Source organism: Falco cherrug, chromosome 6, assembly GCF_023634085.1.
Source record: "Falco cherrug isolate bFalChe1 chromosome 6, bFalChe1.pri, whole genome shotgun sequence".
Taxonomy (NCBI): domain Eukaryota; kingdom Metazoa; phylum Chordata; class Aves; order Falconiformes; family Falconidae; genus Falco; species Falco cherrug.
This window is the reverse complement of record NC_073702.1, coordinates 72316280-72337286: the sequence shown is the minus strand read 5'-3', so window position 1 is coordinate 72337286 and position 21007 is coordinate 72316280. Positions and strand designations below refer to the sequence as shown.

At 39.5% G+C, this 21007-nt stretch overlaps 1 protein-coding gene across 1 annotated transcript in view; it reads left to right on the top strand.

Moving 5' to 3' along the window:
* Positions 1-21007, top strand: part of FZD3 (frizzled class receptor 3) — a 61472-nt gene that overhangs the window by 35478 nt on the left and 4987 nt on the right. Inside the window, exons 5-6 of the mRNA XM_055714744.1 lie at positions 18119-18267; positions 20337-20570. Of these exons, the coding sequence (XP_055570719.1) occupies positions 18119-18267; positions 20337-20570 (383 nt within the window). The remainder of the gene's footprint in view (positions 1-18118; positions 18268-20336; positions 20571-21007) is intronic.

Here is a 21007-nt window from a genome sequence, read left to right as displayed (position 1 = left end):
AATTCTGCATGTTCCTATTGCTTTTCAGCATGGCTATCGTCTCCATCATCTGTCTAATAATTTTACCGCTCATAACAAGTTCTTGATATGGGCTTGGCTCTTTAGTCTGCAGTCCTGACCCAATGGTGAGCTTTCAAAGCTTGTCTCTTTCCTCTCTTGCTTTGCAATTTCTACCTTGTATGTTGATGGAGCATGTCATGCTATAGGAACTAATTCAGATAAGTGGTGGACTGGGATAGATTTTTGGCTGGTCACTTTACAGAAGCACAGAATCGCTCGGGTTGACGGGACCTCTGGAAATCATCTTGCTCAACCCCACTGCTCAAGCCGGGTCAGCCCAGGACTGGATCCAGTCAGGTTTTGAATTCCTGTTGCCTTAAAAGCTGTGAGTTTCTTTCTATCAGGTGCCTAAGCTCAGATACATCTGATGTTGGGTAAAAAGTAGGGGGAAAGGGGAAGAAACCCCCATTTGTAGTGCACTTAGCTGCTGTTACATATTCTTCTCCTCCAGGCACCACAGTGTTTTTGTTCTTTACAAGGAGAGTGTCAGAGTTTTGTTCTTGGAAATTGCAAAGACAGACAAATTGGGACACAGTTACCTGCCCCAGTCTGTGAAAGTATCTCTCAAAACTGGGATGAATTTGGCTGCAAAGTGAAATAGTTACTCAGCAAAGTCAGTCTCCAAAGGTGGTTGTAATGTATGTTTTTCTTATGAAAAGTAGTTCAAAATGGTGAATACAGTTTTACTAGCCCAGAGAAAAGGGAAGGGCTGCATCAAACCAGAAACATTCCAAGTTGGAAGAAAGTGGTAATTGTCTTCTTCCCAAGGTAAGGAAATGTGTCTACTTTCTTGAGATGGCAGAGTATGATGTCAAAAGCTTTTACCTCTTTATTTTTTTTTTTTTTATTTATTTATTTTTTTTTTTAGTCCCATAATGGCAGATTTCCTGCAAAGTAAAGAAGGTCCTGAGTTAAGATTCATTTCTTTTAAATCCAAATGTAAATAGACTCTCCATAGTCCTCACCAGTGCTTCAGGGCTAGGCTAGGCACTGTGCTGATGGGAGAGACATCTAATTTAGATGTTAAGGAGGAAAGAAAAGAAAAATAAACTATTTCAAAGACATTTGCTACCCTAGTGAGAGTCCTTGAGAGATGAAACTAAGCAGTATGAATTATCTTTGCTTGTGATCTGATATTCATAATTGCTTCACCGGATTAAAAGACCATAGTGCTATCTTGCTAAGAGTGAAGGTGGTGCTCCCTGCTTTTCTTTTCAATATTATTCAGAGGAATGGAAGCAGATGTGGATAGCACAATTGATTTACTGTTGATGGGGAAAACCTGGATAGCAGGGTGAGTTTAGAACAAATTGTAGACTCTAATTTTGTATTGGAAACTCTCTTTTATTTTTCATTAGGAACTCGGTTTTGTGTTGTATGCTGAATATCCGTCCAGTCTTGTTCAGTCATTATTGTAATGTACTCCAGGTAGATCCCTAAGCCCAGAACCAGGAGTAAAAATAGTGATGAATACGTTTAGACGTGGAAGGCTTTAAAATGTGTAGATCCAGTTATGGAGTCTGTTTACAACCTACTTACCCAACGTATGGCACTGTGCCTGTGCAGTGTCTTCTTCACTATATCGTCTGTTTTTCAGCTTTGGGCTTGGCCTCGTATAAACCAGCAGAATTTGAGAGATAAAATAACAAACACCTATCAGAGTGAAAACAATGTGAAAATGAAGAACAGCTACTGAGAGCAGCTTTCCTTTATTTAATTTCAGATGTCTTTACCTAAGCCAGGTGTCCTTGCCTCCTTTTATAGCTGAAGCTGAGAAATGAGCATTTTTATAGTGATTAATTGGACAGTCAAATGAATTGTATCCTGACTTTATTGTCGGTTTGAAGAGGTAACACCTGCTGTCATTGGATGATTCTATGTTAGTGTTTTTGCTACAAAATTATGGGGTATTTTTGGGGGGAAGGGGTAAGAGAGGTTGGAGGATTTTTGCAATCTGTCCCCTTCAAAAATCAGAATATGCCTCAACACCTTTTAAACACACTTTCTAGATCCTGACCAGTCTTGGCTTGAATAGCAGCCATTCCAGAAAGAAAACTGGATAGCATGGGTTTTGCTCATTTTTGAAGAAAGTACATAAGTAAGCACCTAAGGCCACAGTACTTGGAAGGACAGAGGCTTGCATTTGGGAATCCCATGGACGGATAATTTTTGTTTTGCTAAGCATCATATAAACATGCTTCAACGACTGACAGAGAAGTCTACTTATGCAAGAACAGTGAACACAACTATTTTTGCAAATGTAATTTTAACCAATTGAGTTCTTGAAGCAGTTATTACACTTATGTCTTTAAATCTTTTCTATTTTCCTTCTGATCTTTGCTTTAAAAAAAATCAAAACTGCCTTGGCATTTTTAAGGACTTTAATAATTAAGGGCAATGCTGTAAGTTGGTGTAATACTGAATATCATTTCTATCAACATAGAAAATAGGAAGTCAGTTGAGCCAATTTTTTTTCCTCTTCACTCTACCTATTTCACTCCAAGATGAGGCCCCAGTCTTGCTGTGTAATAATGTCAAATGGGTTTTTACTGAAGATGAGAGTTCTCACCCACTCACTTCTGTTCATTGCTGGTGTCGGATAAAGAAGAGAGGATTAATTGTGGTTGCCTAAGATACCAAAAGCATAAATGGAAAGAATGTTTTGTTATGGTACCTCTTGTCTGTCAATGGCAGTTATATGTATCTAGTACAGGCACAAAAGAAAACAAAATACAAGCTTGCTAATATATTTCTGTTTTTATAGAAATTATACCACATTACAGATTATTTTAACGCATTATTTAACAGCTCAGATTGGAGAAATGGATTTTACTATTAGGATTAATCTCTGTCACCTGCTGATAATTTTGGCTCAAGAACTTGTCAGTTTTCATGTTTCTCATTTTCACAAAGGTACTTTTTGATCCTATCACAGTTAATTTTGTACTGGAACTTTTCAACATAATTTTAGATGTCTCAAAATTAACACTGTTGTGATAAAAATCTCTTCGTTTCAAACTGATTTGGATCACTAACAACTATAAACTGCTTTGTTTGTTTTGCATCCTTTTTAGAGGTTGCCCACGTAATGGGTGGGGGTAACATTGTTGAGTGTGTTTCATTCCCACTTGGCACAGCTTTGTCCTTCATTTATTTTATGCCTGGTGCACTGAACAAACACGGCAGGAACGTTGCTGAAAGCAGAAACTACGCGTAGCCTTCTTGCAGAACCGTTTCAGCACAGAACAGGTGCCAACTGAAAAGCAACTATGGTGATACAGTCGCGGTAGGCTGAGAGCCAAGAGTATGAGAGTGTCTAGTCATCTGCTCTGCTCTTCACTCTGCTGAGTATTATATCTCCTAGCGCCTACTTTTAACTAAAATTGGGCAGAAGCAAAAAAGACACTGAGACAAACTACTGTAAGTTCCGGCTTAGGTTTTGCAGCTCTGTCTCTTCATTTCTCCCCCACATTCTCACCCCCACAAAAGAGAAGAAAAACAAAGGAAAAAACCTTACTTCATAAACTGTATTTGTGTTCAGGTTTTATAGTGCTTCCCCCCACCCCCCAGATTCTTAATAGACATTTGAATTTACTGTAGAGATTTTTAAATTAGGTGATGGCAAAGTTGATTCACACGCACTTAAGAAATGCTCTTGTAGCAGACAGTCTTTTCCCATGGCTGCATTATGGGTGAAGTGTAGCCCCTGTTGACACAGGCTTTATTTTCATGCACAAATGCTTTAGAACAATTGCACATGCGGCCCAAAGAGAAGAAAAGACGGGGCTTGCAAACATCTTGCCAAAAACAGTGGCAAGAAGTAATTGTCGAGATACAGAGTCTCTGTTTGTGGGGTGCTGATCAAGTCAGGATGGAGTCTCCCCGCTTTTATTGGCTGCAATATATGGCATTTTCCAGTTTTTGCCATTTTCTCCACTAATCAGGGGGGTGCCACTGTCCTTTTAAATATAAAATAACTCAGCTGGTTTACCATCTGTGTTACAGTGGGTCTTCAGAAACACGCGGGGGAGTGCACTAAGCTGGATACAGAAAAGAGGCTTTGTTAAGAAATGTCTTAGCGCCCTTTTTGTGTGGCACAGGCATAAAGAGAATATATTTAGAGATGTCTATAAATCTAGATTTCTCCTCCCACCTCTTTTTCATTAGTTGTTGTTTAGAATTCCTCTCAGAAGAGGTAATAGATTTGCTTAAATCTGCCCTAACGAATTACTTCTTTTTGAATGTAATTATTCTGTCAAAAAAAAAAAAAAAAAAAAAAAAAAGTGGTTGAGATAAAACCATATTTTCCGTGTTGTTGTTTACTCGGAAGAAACTGAGCAAATCTGAATTATGAGTTAGGCTTCTTTCAGAAACAAAAATAACATCAGCTCAGAACAGCAACATTAATCACAGTATTACACTGCTTCCTAACAGTGATTCCGTTAATTTTGCTTGGTTTAGATGTTTAGGAAAAAGAATATATTAATGGGAAATTTCTCAGAATTCTTTGTTTCGTCATTAGTAATATCAGTCCTGTCTCCTCCTTGCACATCCAGGACTTTGATAAATCCAACACAGGATGCAACATACTCTCTTATCTCACATTGGCATGTATGCAATTTCCAGTCAATTAACATATTGAGTGAAAGCAATCATTTCATTCACATGACTCATTTCTGGCTGGGTGTTTTTTTATTGGATTGACTGAGCTAGAGCCAGAGGGAAATGGTGATTTCTCAACCTTTATCTTCAGACAGGCTGATTTGTACTTGTATCCAAGTATGACTCCTCAAGGTCATCTTTTTCTTTTTTTCCTTTCTTTTTATCCAGTATTTTGCTGAGGGTAACTTGCAGAGGAGGTCAGATCCTGCTATTTTTGAGTTCTCAGTTTCATTCCATTCTCTTTTTAATAAGCATACCTTATATGTGGAACAGCCTTTAATTCTGATTATTAAGGAAGCTCGCTTTTCCCACTGACTCTTTTAATTGCTATTAAAATGGCAATAAAAAAACTCAGTTAGGAGGTCTGATTTCTCTGGTTTTGAAGCACCAGTCACTCTTAACTGTCAGAATTGAATGTTAGCAAATCAGTCGCCTAAAAAAAGATTTATCTTTTCATTTTAATACATTAAAGGAAATTGCCTATAATCTGCATTTGAAAATTCTGAATAGCAGTGCATTCATTAATGATTATGACTTTTTCACTGGGTTTCAGGGTTGCTTTGAGATGTTGAGTAGTCATGTCAAAATAGCTGTAGACCAAATTGCAAAAAGAAAATCTTTAATGGGGTGTTAGCTGTAGATCTCTGCCAAATTCTTAGCAAATGCTGAACCTCGATGTTTGTAAGCCTGGATATTCTGCATCTGAGTGAATTTCAGTGAGATGGCTTTTGTTGTGCTGTGTAGCATTCCTTGACTATTGAGTGACTTGTCCTGTCAGCATGGAAACACAAGGTACAATAAATTTCAGAGATACTGCACTTCTGTGCGTTTATTCCTAGTGATTTCAGAGGATCGTTACTATTTTCAACAAATTTTTAAAACTTGAGTCCTAGAAGGGTACTTAGATTTGGATGTCGTTGGTGTCAGACTAAGCAGCTCTGACAGTTAAACTGCTGACAATAGCTTTGCTTCTGAAAGCTTCAGCTTTTCAGGGAATTGTGATCACAGTCATCATATCTATAATGCCCCTGGGCATAACATGAGCAACCAGCTCCCACTGTGAGTGTTCCGAGAGGTTTGCTTGGTGGTGTAACATAAAGCAGTTCAGCATACTGTCTGTAAATACACACATATAGAAAGATGTTTACTCTCTCCATTAAAACAATTTTGTTTCTAAACCTGAAATCAATACTACTAAGTAAAGACTATACTTAAAATAATAGACCTACTCTAATGATGGAATATAATGTGATATATGAACTAAGTTCACCTGTAAGACTGGTCCAGATCTCTCAGACATGTTCTGCGTACGCCTTGATCTTGGTAAACATCTGCTTAGCTTAGACATGGCTGGGCTATATAGCATGAAAATGTACAAATATTTGCACATTTCAAGTTTGATTTTTCTTTTACATTATTTGTATGAACAAACAATTCTCCCCAGCAGCATCCTGCTGTTAGTTCTTTTTTCTTAACAGAGAATTATTCTATTTCCTAGAAAAGTAAATGCAGACAAAGAACGCAGTATCTCTTCCCACCATGTGTGAAGGTTTGCTTTCCACATGAGCTGAGCCCACTCATGAATCAGGTGCAGCTTCAAAATTGAACTGCAGAACATAAATATACTTGTTGATATATATAAATAAGAATCTTTTTATACACAAAAGGCTGTATTTGAGTCATATAAAGAGCTGGGTTATTCACTTGTTTTCCATTAACAGTTTATATTCATAGTAATACAGATGTATTTTTACATGTGTTTTTTTTATGTGTTTGTTCTTTTTAATGGAGTTTCTGAAGTCATTATATATAATTTTAATGCTGAATTATGTTAAAATATCAGTTACACTCAAAAAACCCAAGATCACTGCCTTCTCATTTTTATCATGAAAGAGTGAAAGCATGAACACTTATAAGCATATCATATACTGATAAATATCAAAACTGATGAGCTGCATCATCTTCCAGGGTGTAGAACACTCACAGATCAGAGTTAAGCTTAGACCAGACTATGTTACTCCTTGTGTTTGAAGTTTGGGACTTGTCTTTCTAGAAATGTATTATTGTGTGGGTTTAACAGCTCGACTTCGATATATGAAAATACTTTCCTCTCTAGTCCTGAAGCAGTTCTTTCAGCAAGAGCTAGGATGAGTTTTAAGTAGAAATGGGCCATTAATAATTCTTGTTATTATGTTTGAGTGTATTATACTCTTGTATTTACTTGAGAACAGCTGAGGGTGGAAGGGGCCTATGGAGACTGTCTAGTCAAGCCCCTGCTCAAAGCAGGGTCACCTAAAGCAAATGGCTTATAGCTGTGTCCAGCTGAATTTTTAATATCTCCATGGGCAGAGACTCCACAACCTCTCTTGGCAACCTGTTCCAATCTGATTGAAAGGTGTTCAATCACCTTTATACTATTACAGTATTCAGTGTTACATTGAAAAATTTTCCCAGTTGATGTAATAACCCCAACACCAAATTATTTTTCAAAGATTCAGTTGAACTGAAGTTTTTTAAAATCAGATGATGTAAATGATCATTAATATTCCATTCACACTATAACTTGAAAAAGAAAGCCTTTAGACTAATGAACATGGTGTTTCTGTCTGTGGTGAATAAAAAGTGTTTTATACATACTGTGTTTGCTAAAATAGCTATTTGTTTCTTTTCCCTGGAGTTCTGTACTTATGCCTTAAGCTATGGTTTGGCTGCTATTTGCATCTTTACAAAATTACACTGATCTATTTCTTTTGACTTCATCTCCAGCAATTTCACAGCGTGGTAATTACTCATTCTGAACCATTTTTGGAACAAATACAAACTGATGTGCAACTAGGTTTTGCTGGATGGCAGTATTTCTTCACCAAAAGGGTGTCCAGCACTGGGACAGGCTGCCCAGGGAGGTGGGGGAGTCACCATCCCGGGAGGGATTTAAAAGACGTGTAGATGCGGTGCTTAGGCCATGGTTAGTGGTGGGCTTGGCACTGCTGGGTTAACCGATGATCTTAAAGGTCTTTTCCAACCTAAATGAATCTGTGATTCTGTGTGATTGACTGCATTGTGTTGGATCAAAAAACACTGTAAGAAAAAACAAAAAGTAATGAAAGGTGCCAGGAGCACGGTTCTGTTAGAGCTTGTCTTTGGAGGAGGAGGGTATAAGAGCATGCATAGCCTTGCAAAAGAAGAAAAAGAAGGGATGCAGTTGCAGTTTTAGGAATCCATAAAGGACATTTAAGAACACATTAAAGTGACAGTGCTGGCAGAATGATAACATGGTCATGAATAAACTTCAGTTGAAAGTTAAGAGTATTATATGGTGAATTGAGTGGGGTGGCTCATGATTTCAGGATAAAGCTGGATAACTGAATGGGCTTGTGTGCCGTTGTTGGCTGCAGCAGTGGCAGACTTGACTTGACCAAGGATGCTTCTTGTGTTCTTAATGCCAAGTGTCTTCATTCAAGTAGTGAAAGTTTATGAATGGGGATATATTCCAAGCCTGGGCTGTAGTAAGCTTGCTAAATTTTGTGTTGTAAGAATTGAATAAATTCAAGAAAGAACATTTACTGCCAAAATAGATGTCAAAGCTGCAAAGGTTTTAGTCCAAGTACATTTTTAGCAGTGGGGTTGACAGAAATCAGATTTTTCTGATATATTAGGGTGGGTTTGTTTTCCTGACTTATTGATTCCCAAGGAAGTGCTTATATCTGAAGAAAAAAAATGGTATTTTTTCGGAATGGCAACAGGGAGCTTCCAACATCTCTGGCCATGGGACAAATCTGCCAAATGCAACCTACTGCAGTGAACCCTCAGTATCCCTAATTTGACAGATTTGCCAGTAATTCAGGTAGACATCTCTAATCTTGTCTTAATCTCTGTGAAAGTTAGGTATATCAAGCAGCATGTTGCGAGTTGCAGTAAAGAAGCATTTGCTGATACAACTTTGTTTCAGCTGTAAGTTCATTGACTCATGTTAGCCCATGCCAACTGCACTCCCTGTTTGCACAGAGAATACTACAGGAATGCCATCTGGTTCCTCAATGGGGGTAAGAACAACTGCATGACATATTATTTTTGGTGAGCAGTGGGATTTAAGTAAAAGAAATCATAGCCGGTCAGGTTTGTTTCATTGTGTAAGACACCTTTGGGTGAGTCACGCCTTGACTTGAGGTGATACTTTGTCATTTTAATTCCTGCATTAGTAACAGGTCTGTAAAAGGAAAAAAGAGTATATGGGTCCTTGGACCTGTTACATCAAATAGCTACAGCTCACCTAAAAGGGGCTATTTAGGAGAGGGGCTGAAATGGTCCAAAGTGAGGAATATGTTCAAGAATTGTTATATGATTCTTTTATTCCAGTGACAAGAGGAAAGATAAGCTGTGCTGGGCAAAACAACTGTGTGGCAGGTGGAGACTTGTTTGGGTTTTTTCTCTCTGCAGAGGAAACAACACTTCAGCTTGTTACATGTCCACAGGGAAAGGAAAGAGAGGTCCAAGCCTCTCATGGGTGGTACACTCAAGTAGACTTGCTTTTCCCATGCTTAATGCCCAGCATTAGTGCTGGGAGACTTGTTGACACCAGTTCCTCATACTGATAAAACAGAAGGCAGGTGTTTGGGCAATCTCTCTAATTGCAAACCATGGCCAGCACTTAAAAAATTAGTTGCTGTGATTGAATGCTGTCTCCCGCTTCAAGATAAAGCCACAAACCACCCAACATCCTGATAGCTTCATTGAGGTTCAGCTTTCCCTTGATAAACAGGGTGTTCCCCCAGAAGTAGTCTCCTGAAGCTGCAGAATAACCTGGCCAGAGATTGTTGTGAGATACCTGTAAGATGATGACTGAAGCTGTGTAGTTTTCTGTGTTCCCATCCCATGAACAGTTAGCATCAGAGTTTTGGATGATTGCTGGTTACTGACACTGTGACTAACTGCAGGGCCTGAAGGGCAAAAGCATTGGAGGTGAGTTATTAGACTCTAGTCATGAGTCAGGACCTTTTTAGTTGTCCTCTGGGATCCCTTTTCAAGAAGAAGATAGATGAGGAAACCCCTGCAGCCTTACCTTGTGAGAGGCCACTCTCTGCTGCGTTGTTCTTTATTCAAGCTATTTTTCCAGCAGATGATTACACTCCAGTGTGTTCCCCAGGCACAACGCAGGCAAGGGATGACTTCCGGTGAAAACCAGTGCCGTTCTTCTATGAACTGAATGATTTCTTTCCCATATATTGCTTTCCCATAACATGCCAGAGAAAGTAAAGAGAAATTCTTCCAAAATATATTTCATTGCATTTAAAATGTTCTACAGAGGCAGGTTATGTAATATATTTTTTAGGTACTTACATGAACTAAATTCTTGGGGGGGAAAAAGTGTGTGGCAGATCATTTGGCATGGTGAGTTATATCTGCTGTGCCGGAACTAACACTTAACTCTGTAGTGAGTAAGTTTCCTCCAGAATAGCCTCTATCCCATTAAGGTGGTAATTTTATAAGCTTTTATTGCAATGTCTTATTTATTTATTTTTAGCTTGGATTAGGTTTCGAAGCTATCCGTTACTGGCCCAAGTCTTGCATAGGCTGATCACTTTGCTTTAATTTCCACTCAGGGTATATAGCTACTCGGTAGTTCAGTAAGTCTGGAGAATGGTTAGTAATGCTTTTTCGTAATTGTTCTGACTATTTAGTTGTTTTAATGTGAGCCAATGGGCAAAGTTAATGCATGGTGCTTTCATGTTCCTGTGGCTGAGGAGAGTGTGACTGTGAAAGCATGAAACAAAGAGCATCCATGTTCCCAGGTGAGAAAATCCGGGGGTCTGAACGGCCATATTTACTCTGCTCGTAACAGTCTGGGTATCTCCTGAGCCACGTGGCTTTTGGTGTTTAGAGCCAGAAAAGTTTCCTTTTGTTTCTTTGGGATGCAGAGAAGTCTTCTGATCCTGTTGAGACTGTTTCACACAGGCTTGAGCTATTCTGAAGCTCCTGCAGCATGTGTTGGCTTTGTCATTAGGTGTTAAGTGCAGGCTAAATCAGGCTAGCCATTACCTTTTTTCCAGGTGCTTGTAGTTTCTCAATTCTTCAGTTTGTGCAGCCTGGTAGCTAGAATGGTTGCATGGATTTGCTTGTTGGATAAGAGTAAAACAAGCAAGTTGCAGGATTTTAATAACCTGGAAAAATAATTTTATTTTACAATGCTACATTTTACTGGGAAATGAGCAGTATGAGTATAATATTCTAAGTTTCAAAGCAATGACAGTGATGGAAATAGTTATGAAAGTGAGACTGTTGGATCAGATTCCCTCTGGTCTTTTCCCCACTTCTCCCATTTTCAACAAAAGGATGGGTTAATTTGAATTTCATTGCTTTTTATCCTTAGGGAAATATCAAATGACCAGCATTATTGTGGAACCGTGCCCCAAAGGAGGGGGACAGGTGTTGTGTTTGTGCTTTCACTTCACATTCGCAGCAAGCTCATTAATTTGCCATTTCATATGTTTTAGTGGGAAGAGGCCACTGTCTGTGTCACTGAAAAGCAGCTGTGATTGATCGTTCAGGGGCAGAAGGGGAAAATATTCAGAAATTAGTTATATAAGCATCTTAAATTAACAGTGTGCCTGGAAAGAAGCATTGTTTTTCCCTGGAGGAATGCTGAAATTGATGTTTTTAACCTCCTTTCTGAACACCTGCCACTGTGTGTTTCAGTAAGGAAACAATACATTCAAACTAAAGTCTTTGTATTCACTAAGGAAAGTACATTTCTGTTTGATCTGTACCAACCCAGCTGCTACGCCACCCCAGCAGATGGGAGGAAAAAATGGGTTAGAGAAATCTCGCTATCGCATATGCAATCTTTGTATCTGACAGAACTTGTTTGTTGGTCTTCACTAGGTGAAACATTGGTGCCTGTGCAGCTCGCGAGACGTGTCTGAACAGAGTAGAGTGGAGTGTAGAGCACACAACCCAAGCTCCTGCATCTACATCTCGCTGCCTACTTTTTCTTGTTAGCTGAACACCTCTGAAGGCCTAGAGCTGCATGGCGAGACAGCTTCAGTTCAGGGACTTAGATCTGTGCAGTCTGGTGTTTGCCCAGGTGTCTGCATGAAGCCTGTCAAGGCTTTCCGATCATGTCTTCGTAGGGGGCTGCTTTTGCGGCAGGTCCAACACGATGCACAATGAACAGGCTGTCGCTCAAGAAGGACGCTAACTGATTCGTGCCAGCTTTGCTAAATTGCCAAGTTGTCATGTTGCTAGAGTGCATGAGCCCTTCTTGCATCTCGGGGAAAGCAGTCTGGTATGAAGGAAAATGGAGAATCACTACCAGTATTGTCTTTCCTCTAGGAGAGGTTCTCATCTTGAAGGACATCACCACTGGCTGCCTTCTGGTCTCTGCTTCCCTGACACTGTCTGCCCTTACAGAAAGGCAGTTCCTGACGTTCAGAGCAGACCAGCGTGCTTGTAAGACAGGCTTTTATCTAAAAAGAAAGGTATTATCATAGTTTTTAAGGCCCAGAGGAGATCTGTCGTGTCTCTAGGTTTGAGTCAGTGGCTTGCCAATATATCAGAGATTTTTTGAAAGCCTTTGATACATGATAATGAGGGGAGCTCTGAGGTTAGCAGACGTAAAGAAGGGTCTGGCAATGATGCCAAGTGGGAGACAGAAGAAATTACTAAATTAAATAACTTAGATGTTCACAGTTATTGTTTCAGCTGATAACGTGAGTGTAGCAGGCCTAAACTGTGTTCATTTTAAGAGAGTTTTTCCTCACTGGCGGCATCTGCAGTGGAACTCAAGCTCTAATATTAAAGGGAACGCTTTTCTAATGGGATTTGTGCTTCTCCATCTGTGCCAAGAAAGTAATAGCATTTGAGAGCAGTTATTTTATAGCTGAAACAGTGTTCACCCTCTATTTTTAGATGCACGTTGGGACTTTTTATTAGTGTTTCACAAGTTGGATTACTTGCAGAACAGCACGGAAAGTTGAAGTTAGTGCTCATGCAGAACTGATTTCAAGGGAAATTACTGTAACGTGTAATCTGCAGTTAACATTGAGATCCTAAAATAGACAGCTAAGGTGAACTTGATGGTGCTGCAGTGGCAGAGGGTATTTTGTGATCAGCTACCCCTTTAGATCCCTACTTTGCAAGCTGAATATCTAAAACCCCTTCAGTGCTTAAACCATTGGGGTGAGGGCATGAGGATGTCCAACATCTCTGCTGGAAGGGTAGAGGGATGTAGTGTGTTACTATTTGAAAATTATCGCAGTATATCAATAATGTATTGTAACCCAAAAATGTAACAAAGAACATCTTTAACATACCTTGCTAAAATAGTCTTAAATCTTTAATTGTAGCTTCAGAAGCTACATACCAAGCACTTATCAAAGCACAACAATAAGGGACTGTATTTCTTAGGTTCATTTTTTTCTTATGCCACCAAGAGTGTGCTATTTATGATAGTGAACAGCCTATCTCCTGGGTAAATCACAACATAATAGCTATTAGCAGTGCTTTGCTTGCATTGTAATTCTATAAAAGAAGAGGAAATTCTGCATAGAGATTTTACATTAGTGATTTTTACTCCTTGTTATTACAGTATTCGTTATGAGTAGTTATATGGAGCTCAGCTTAAGTCAGCAGCTGTGAAGGGTTTTGTAGAAAAATAACGAGATGAAAATATATTTTAAATTCTTAGTAACTGCATTTCAGTTTCTTCTCCTCCTTTCAGTTATGTCAGTACAGCTTTCAGGGATATTTCTTTGTTCTGGTTTCGGATAGAGTTAGTTTTCTTCTTAGTTGTGGACTGGGGTTAAACCACAACAGTCCTTAAATAAACTTTGATATGTGTGGCAAACAGCATCAATGGTGTAAGTTTACACATTTTGTTGTTGTTGTTATAAAAGAACTGCCACATTTTCATTGGAAACTTCTTACTGGAGAGACATTTTCTCTGATAATACAATTTTAAAAGAAAAACTTATCTTTGTTTTCTTGCCATCTACCAATTTCCACTGTATATTCCACCACACTTCAGTTTTAAAATTGCAGCTGTTTTTCACTCAGAGTTGAAATAATCTGTTAGAAAGAACAATAAATACATAGTTTCTTTAGATGTTTCCCAGTATCCTCATTTGAAGGAGTGAGGGCCCAAATACAGCTTAAAGAAGTTTACATTTGTTTAAGTTCGAACATACTTGCTTATATTCTGAATTTTTGAAAACAGAGATGGAAAGTGCATCAAGTGACCTTATTACATAAGCATGGATGGCATCAGAGACCCGAGTGTCTCATTTGTCGATTAATCAGTCTGCCCATTTTTCTTCATTTTTGTTATACCCAGAATTTGGATGGCTCCTCTCTTACCTTAAGTTTGCAAAAGGCTTTCTGCAAAGAATCAAAGAAAGCTCATCTAACAGTCTGGAGAAGAGGAGAAAAATTTAATCTCTGCAGTCATGGGAGGGTGGTCTTCTAGCAGCACCTAGGACCGCATTATATATTCCCTGCATCGTCGTCTCTGTCCAAGAAAACTGGGCATCTTGGGCAGTTTTCACTTTGTCTTCAAAAGTGGTTACACATGTAGTTGTCATGTGGTTTTAAAGAAGTCTTGTATTTAGCGAAGCGTTTTGTCTCCTCTTCTAGTCGTTCAACTTAGACAAGTTGTAAAAATTAAGATGCTGATTATTTTAGAAGTGTGGACAATATTACAGCAGCAGCTTTTTTTCTAAGTACTTCCCCAGAGAGTTATTGAGGTTTTATTTGTTGAAGTTGGAAACTTCTGGAAGAGTTTGGGTCCTACACAATGAATTCATCGAGAAAAGGAAGAGCAAGTGATTCTGTAGTGCTGGAATTGCTGCCGTTGTTGCTTCAGCTGACCCATACTTGCCTCAGTAGTCCTAATTACCTGCATTTTCTCAGCAGGAGGCATAAATGGTAACAGGCAAGCTGGGCTTTAGAAGCTGAGAGTATATAAAAAATGGTTTTAAAATAGCAGAAGTGCTACTCAAACGGTTTCAATATTAAACACACTGCTGGCAATTTACTATAAATAAGGACCCTTATTTCTAGAACTATCAATGCTGTGGTTGTGTAGCAAAGCAGATAACATTAACAGATGCTTTTGAAAAATATTTTGCATTTGACTAAAGTGGTGTGTGAAGTTCGGGTATTCCAGGTCAAATTATAATTTAATATACTGTGAATATAATCTAACCATGTTCAAGTCTGCAATACTTGGCTGGTGTGTTTTTTGCCCCTCCTAAATAGCCAGGCGGTATAGGAGAAGTGAACATCTGGATGTAAGTTTTGAGGGTGAACACAAGTAAGCTTTTGCATAGTTTTACTGTTTTTAAAAAATGTGCTGCCTCTTCTCTGTCGTAATGAAAGAAAATGGCAGTGTTTTGGGCTTGGAGCTGCATGACTGCCATGCTTCTGGGAAAGGGGCTTGGAGGCTTTGGGTTTAAACAGCTGGTATTTTCAGTTTTATAAGCCTGGAATAGTAATTTCAAGCGTTATTTTCCCTGTATTAATTATTATGAATGTCTCATAATCCACAGGTATGCTGTTTAAAACAGGTGCAGTCACTTTAGTATGAATGATCAGTAAGTCTAGTATGTGTTACTACTTGAATTGCTTGCTTTGTGCACAGAGGCTTCTTTTCAAGAAATGTATGTAATGATGTTTAATAACTTGCTTTGCCAAAGAGTGTCATGTTCTTCCTTTCACCTGAAAGTATTTGTTGTATATATTTATTTTTATTTTTGCTTGGAGTTATTTATAGGACCCAGCATGAATATGTTGAGCCAGAATTTTTGATACCAAGTGATTTATTGTAATATCTTCATGGAAGTAATATAATTTACTTAGTGCAATAGGGATTTGTAATATATTCAGTAACAGCAATATTACACATCACAGCACCTGATTTCTGTTGGCTCTAGCATAAAGCAGTATGACTCGGTCAATAAAATAAAGGTGTCCTGCAGTACAGTGAGCAACTGAAGGCTTTAGCACTAGAACTGTTGTTTTATTCTTAATGCAAGAATCAAATTTAAATTCCCTTCAGGCTGGTAGTTACGCCAGGGGAGACTTGGCCCAGTGGACAAGCACTGTATGTAAATATAAAAATTTACCTGAATATTACCTTCATTAAGAAGTGATGAATTTCACCATTATTCCACTTCATGCCACATTTGCACTTTATGAAATGAGATAATAAGGTTAATTTTTGAGAGCTTAATTTTGCGGGATATTTTTTTATTGGGTAATTGTTAATTATTTTTTTTCTTGAGTGGAATCTCACAGGTTGACTACAAGAGCACCTAGAAAGCCTTCAGACTTGTTTTGCATGGTTAAATGGTTGCAAGCCTAGGATGGTCCGTTGTATTGTCAAAGACCCTTCAACATTATTTCTCCCTGGGGCAGAGATGGGTGGAAAGCACACTAAGCAGTGCTAAGGAAAGAACAGACATGGGGAGAGCCTTGATTCCACTTTGTACGAAGATGAAACATCTCAGAATAATGCTCATTATGTTTCTATATTTATTTGAAAGATGGGCACGTAGTTACTGAAGACCAATATCAATAGTCCTGAATTCTTGTCATGTTCTAGCCTGCCACAGTTGCACTGTGTGATTTTGGGCAAGATACTTAAATTCTTATTTTCCATCTACAATGGTGATAGGATTTTTTAAAAGTGTAATAATACAAACTACTAAAATAGTGGTTGCTGTATTTTCACTGGTCCATATAGAAGCTGTGCTTCCCCTCAGCATTATATGGTTGGAAAATCATGGGACATGAAAATCATCTTGACACAGTGACTACAGTGAATTCAGATTTTCAGTTTGGGAAGGCAGGGGGAATGGTTCTTGATGTTGTTTTAGGGGATTGTATACGTGTTTCTATGTTAATACAGGCTTGTAGGATCAGAGTGAAGCTCTGACTGACACTGTCAACATCTTTCATAAACTGGTAACACTCAACCTTAAGAGGTGCCTGTCCTCACAATTCTTGTTTAAAAGCTATTCCAAAATCATGCTGCTGTAAGGATGGCATTTCTTCATGGCCGATGCCATCATATTTCTTTCGTATTGCTTAGCTTAAATACTCATAGGTGCATTTTTCCAACATTTCAGTGTTTAGATAATTTGTGTTATAGAGCAATATTTTTTTTTCCCACACCTTGGAGTGTTTCTAGGCCAGACAAGCTTCTTGCAAGATAGGCTGTCTGTTCCCTGAAATCCTGCTAGCCCCTCCCTATACCCCTCTGCTTGCCAGGAAGATGGATTCAAACTGAATTCCTGGAACTATACTAAGTATTTCAGTCTCACTGTTACCTTACGGAACAGTGTTCCCCTGGCTTGAAACTCAGCCTTGTTGTGATCAGTTTTATTGTCTTCCCTGGCTACTGACTGTGATGAGCCTTTTGACTGATCCCTCATTTAGGTTTTCCGACCAGCTGTCCCTCAGCTGGGATGAAAAGCAGGGAACCTCTTCCTACACCCCAAGTCATTTAATGGCCAGTGGATGTTTGAGATCTGGAGTGCCTTCCGTGGTCACAGTATGAGTGAGAGTCACGCAAATGCTTACAGACTACTTAAATTACACCAGAACAAGTTAATTCCTTTCCTCTACAGCCTTCTTGTAAGAAGATGGTAGTATCTTTCAGGTTTGCACTTGAAGTCCTCTGTCCTTGATGGTTCAGGTTTTGAGCTGGGTCACTGATTCAAGAGAGTGCCTGGATGCCTATCTCTTTTAAAACGACCTTACAGACTTTCCTGGAAATACTGTCTTTGTATCTTCTCTGCATCTTTTCCAAACAAACCCTTTGTATATCAAAATCTTGGCAAAAAGAGACCTCATGAGCTTTCTCAGATTCAGTTGATCTCCCTGAAGAAATGGGGAGAGGTAAAGGTTTTGCTGGGTCAGCAAGAATCAGGCAGCTGCACCTTGCTGATACCTCAAATTCCTAAGGGAGGGAAGCTATGGGTATAACCCTCCACCAAAGGCTAAGGAATAAAGGATCAGCATTGACCATCCCGTGAAGCATTTCACTGGGATTTCTCCCAACAGCGAATGTAGCCCCTGGTTTTATACAGGTTAATTCCATCAAAGCAACATGTCTTCACAATTTATAGATGAGAAAATATTTCACAATTATTCAGGGCACAGACAAAAGACCAGAAATACAAATCAAGGCCAAGACCTCACAGCAGTTGAATCTTTTGTTTTACTTGACAGTGGCCTACACAACACACTCAGTCATGCTCCCTGGAGCCGTGAAACAAAGGAGCCCTGTTGATGTTTACTTTGGCTCAAGGCAGAGACAGTTGTTTTAAATGAGTTAATAAATGGAGTAGTGAACTATGATGGGCTGTATAATCTTCTTTCCTCTTTTTTTTCTCTCTAGGTCACTCAGATGAGTCGTCCAGATTTGATTCTCTTTCTTATGAAGTATCTCATGGCTTTGGTTGTTGGGATACCCTCTGTCTTCTGGGTTGGAAGCAAAAAGACCTGTTTTGAGTGGGCTAGCTTTTTCCATGGACGCAGGAAAAAAGAGTGCGTATTGATACTGAATAGGTGAACTGGTTGAATAGTGGCAAATAATCTCCTCTCCCCTTGTAGTCCTGTAAGAGTATTTTGGTTGGTTTTTCATGGAGGCAAAGATAGGAACAGCTAGGGGCAGTTTTCTTAGAGATCTCTCACTATAGCAAGGAAGGACAAGGCAAGCAAGAGTTCGAAAAACCCTTGAAGAATTGTCGCTTATTTTTCCGTAATTACTCTTTGGTCCCAGAATCAAATTGACATTGCCCCATCTGTTTCCTCCAAAATTTTTTTTTCAGTAAAAATTAGATTTCAGTTGAATGCTACAACTTCTCTGCCACTTACTGAGAGGTAGAATGGAAAGGGTTTTTTTTAATAAACATGCTTAGCTAGTCAATTGAATCAGACCTTTAAATTGAAATTAAACGTAAGTTCTTTTCACTGTGATTGTGGTTAACAGTAATTGTCTCTGCTTTTAATCTTCCTTTATGTATTAGTGCCACATTACAATTTGATAAAATGACAACATCTTATAGCTTCTGTAGGGTTGAAATCAATTTAGACTAAGAGACAATCTATATGACTTTGTAATAGCTATGAATAGCTGCTTTCATAATCATAAATATTGTCTTTTAAGTAGATGGTTCAAAATAGATCCACAAATACAGCAAGCCTTTAAGTGATTACTCCATGACTTTGACTTGTCCATCCTTAGCAGAACTGGCCTTCTGCTGAGGCTACGGTAAAATTACCTTCTGTAAAGTTGCAGCATATTTTTCTTTATTCAAAAGATAACCTACTAAGATATGCGTGGGGTTAATAACAACTTAATATGATTTTAATACATGTACATACTTACATAGAGATGACATACTAGTTTGGTGGGTAGAGGACAGGAAGAGTTCACGAAGGCAGAGGAAGTTATTTTACAGGACTGGCGATCTCCAGGTTAGCTGGATGGCTCCTGAAAGTGCCATCCTCTCTCCTGGTGCAGCCAGGCAGCAGAGGAGCCCCCGTGCACAACACATCTGCCTGGAGCCAGATTCCTTTTTGTTTTTTCACTGAGCAGTAAGAGGCAGAGGCAATACAAACCTCCTTCCTCAGGTAGCCTGTTGATCCTCTGTGACCAAGAAAATCAAGAGAAGCTAGCCAGGCACAGGAAACAGAACGTGAAAGAATATATTAATATAGGGAAGGGAAGGGAGGAGAAGACCTCCCCACAAAGAAGAGATTTAAACAAAAAAAAAAGGAATGTAGAGGCTGTGATAGCACCTCCTTTCATCATGCTATGCTAGAGCGGCCAAGTGCGTGCCCCCTTCCCAGCAAGGGATTTCAGCAAACAGGAGCTGTGAGACTGCTGTAACCAGTGATCTAAGGGCTACAGGCCAGTTGCTTAGGCATTATCGTATGTGTTGTATTTCATCTGGTATTCTCCTGCTGCCAGTTTTAATCCAGATGTTAAATGCTCTTTTGAGTGAGGAAACAGCTTCCCGTGTTCCCCAAGAGGCAGTTTCCCAGGTAATCTGAGCTTGCCAAGTCACAGCGCTGTCCCAAGGACTTTGCTTGTAACAATATTCACAAACTAAGGCCATAAGCAAACACACTGCAATTATTCCACATGTCTAGGCTAGAGGATCAGATACAGGGGCTATTAGGAAGAAATTCTTCCCTGTGAGGGCAGCGAGGCGCTGGCCCAGGCTGCCCAGAGCAGCTGTGGGTGCCCCAGCCCTGGCAGGGCTCAAGGCCAGGCTGGACGGGGCTGGGGGCAGCCTGGGCTGGGGGGAGGGGTCCCTGCCCATGGTGGGGGGTGGGAACTGGATGGTCTTTAAGGTCCCTTCCCACCCAAACCACTCTGTGAGTCTGTGAGAGGGAAGGATTCAAGAATGTGCACTTTGCTAAAATATCCAAATGTAGAGGTGCTTCAGAATTAAGCAAATAGAGACATTATAGTGTAAATAGATGGTCTTATTTGCCAAGCTGTAATATTTGTCTGTTCTGTTTGTAAAATAGTTAGTGCTATTACTGCAATTGCTTTTATACTGCAGTCATTAATGTTAACTATTCAAATTGCGTGTCTTGTTCAGAGTTGTAAATGAAAGTCGTCAAGTGCTGCAAGAGCCAGACTTTGCTCAGTCTCTTCTGAGAGACCCCAACACCCCCATCATCCGAAAGTCGAGAGGCACTTCTACCCAGGGCACCTCGACTCACGCCTCCTCTACCCAGCTGGCGATGATGGACGACCAAAGGAGCAAGGCAGGCAGTGTCCACAGCAAAGTGAGCAGCTACCACGGCAGCCTGCACCGATCACGTGATGGCCGGTACATTTCTGCTTTTTAAAATCTTGTAGAAAATGGGACAAGCCTCTGCCAGCCATGTATTTGGCCATCATGTTGCTAAAACTGGAAGTTGGGCTGATATTTACTTTCTCTGATTGCAGCTCCTTTCCCTGTTATGTCTGGATTGAAAAGAAAAAAAATTATCCTGATGTTTTCAGAGTCCACACTAGTCTTCATGAATTACAGGGCGTGCATGTGTTCAGTGCCGGTTTTCCTACAAAGGCAGTGATCTGCGTTACATCATTGCAGCGCACGGGAAAACAGATCTGTCCTAAAGTCAGCTTTGTGTCTTTGTGCCTGCTTTTGTCTGTGTGTAAATTGATTTTGCTTCTGTAAATAGTCCTAGCCCTGCTGAAGTATACAATAATAAAAGTTACCCGCTCTCACTTGAGGTGCAGTTAAGGTTTATAACATAATTT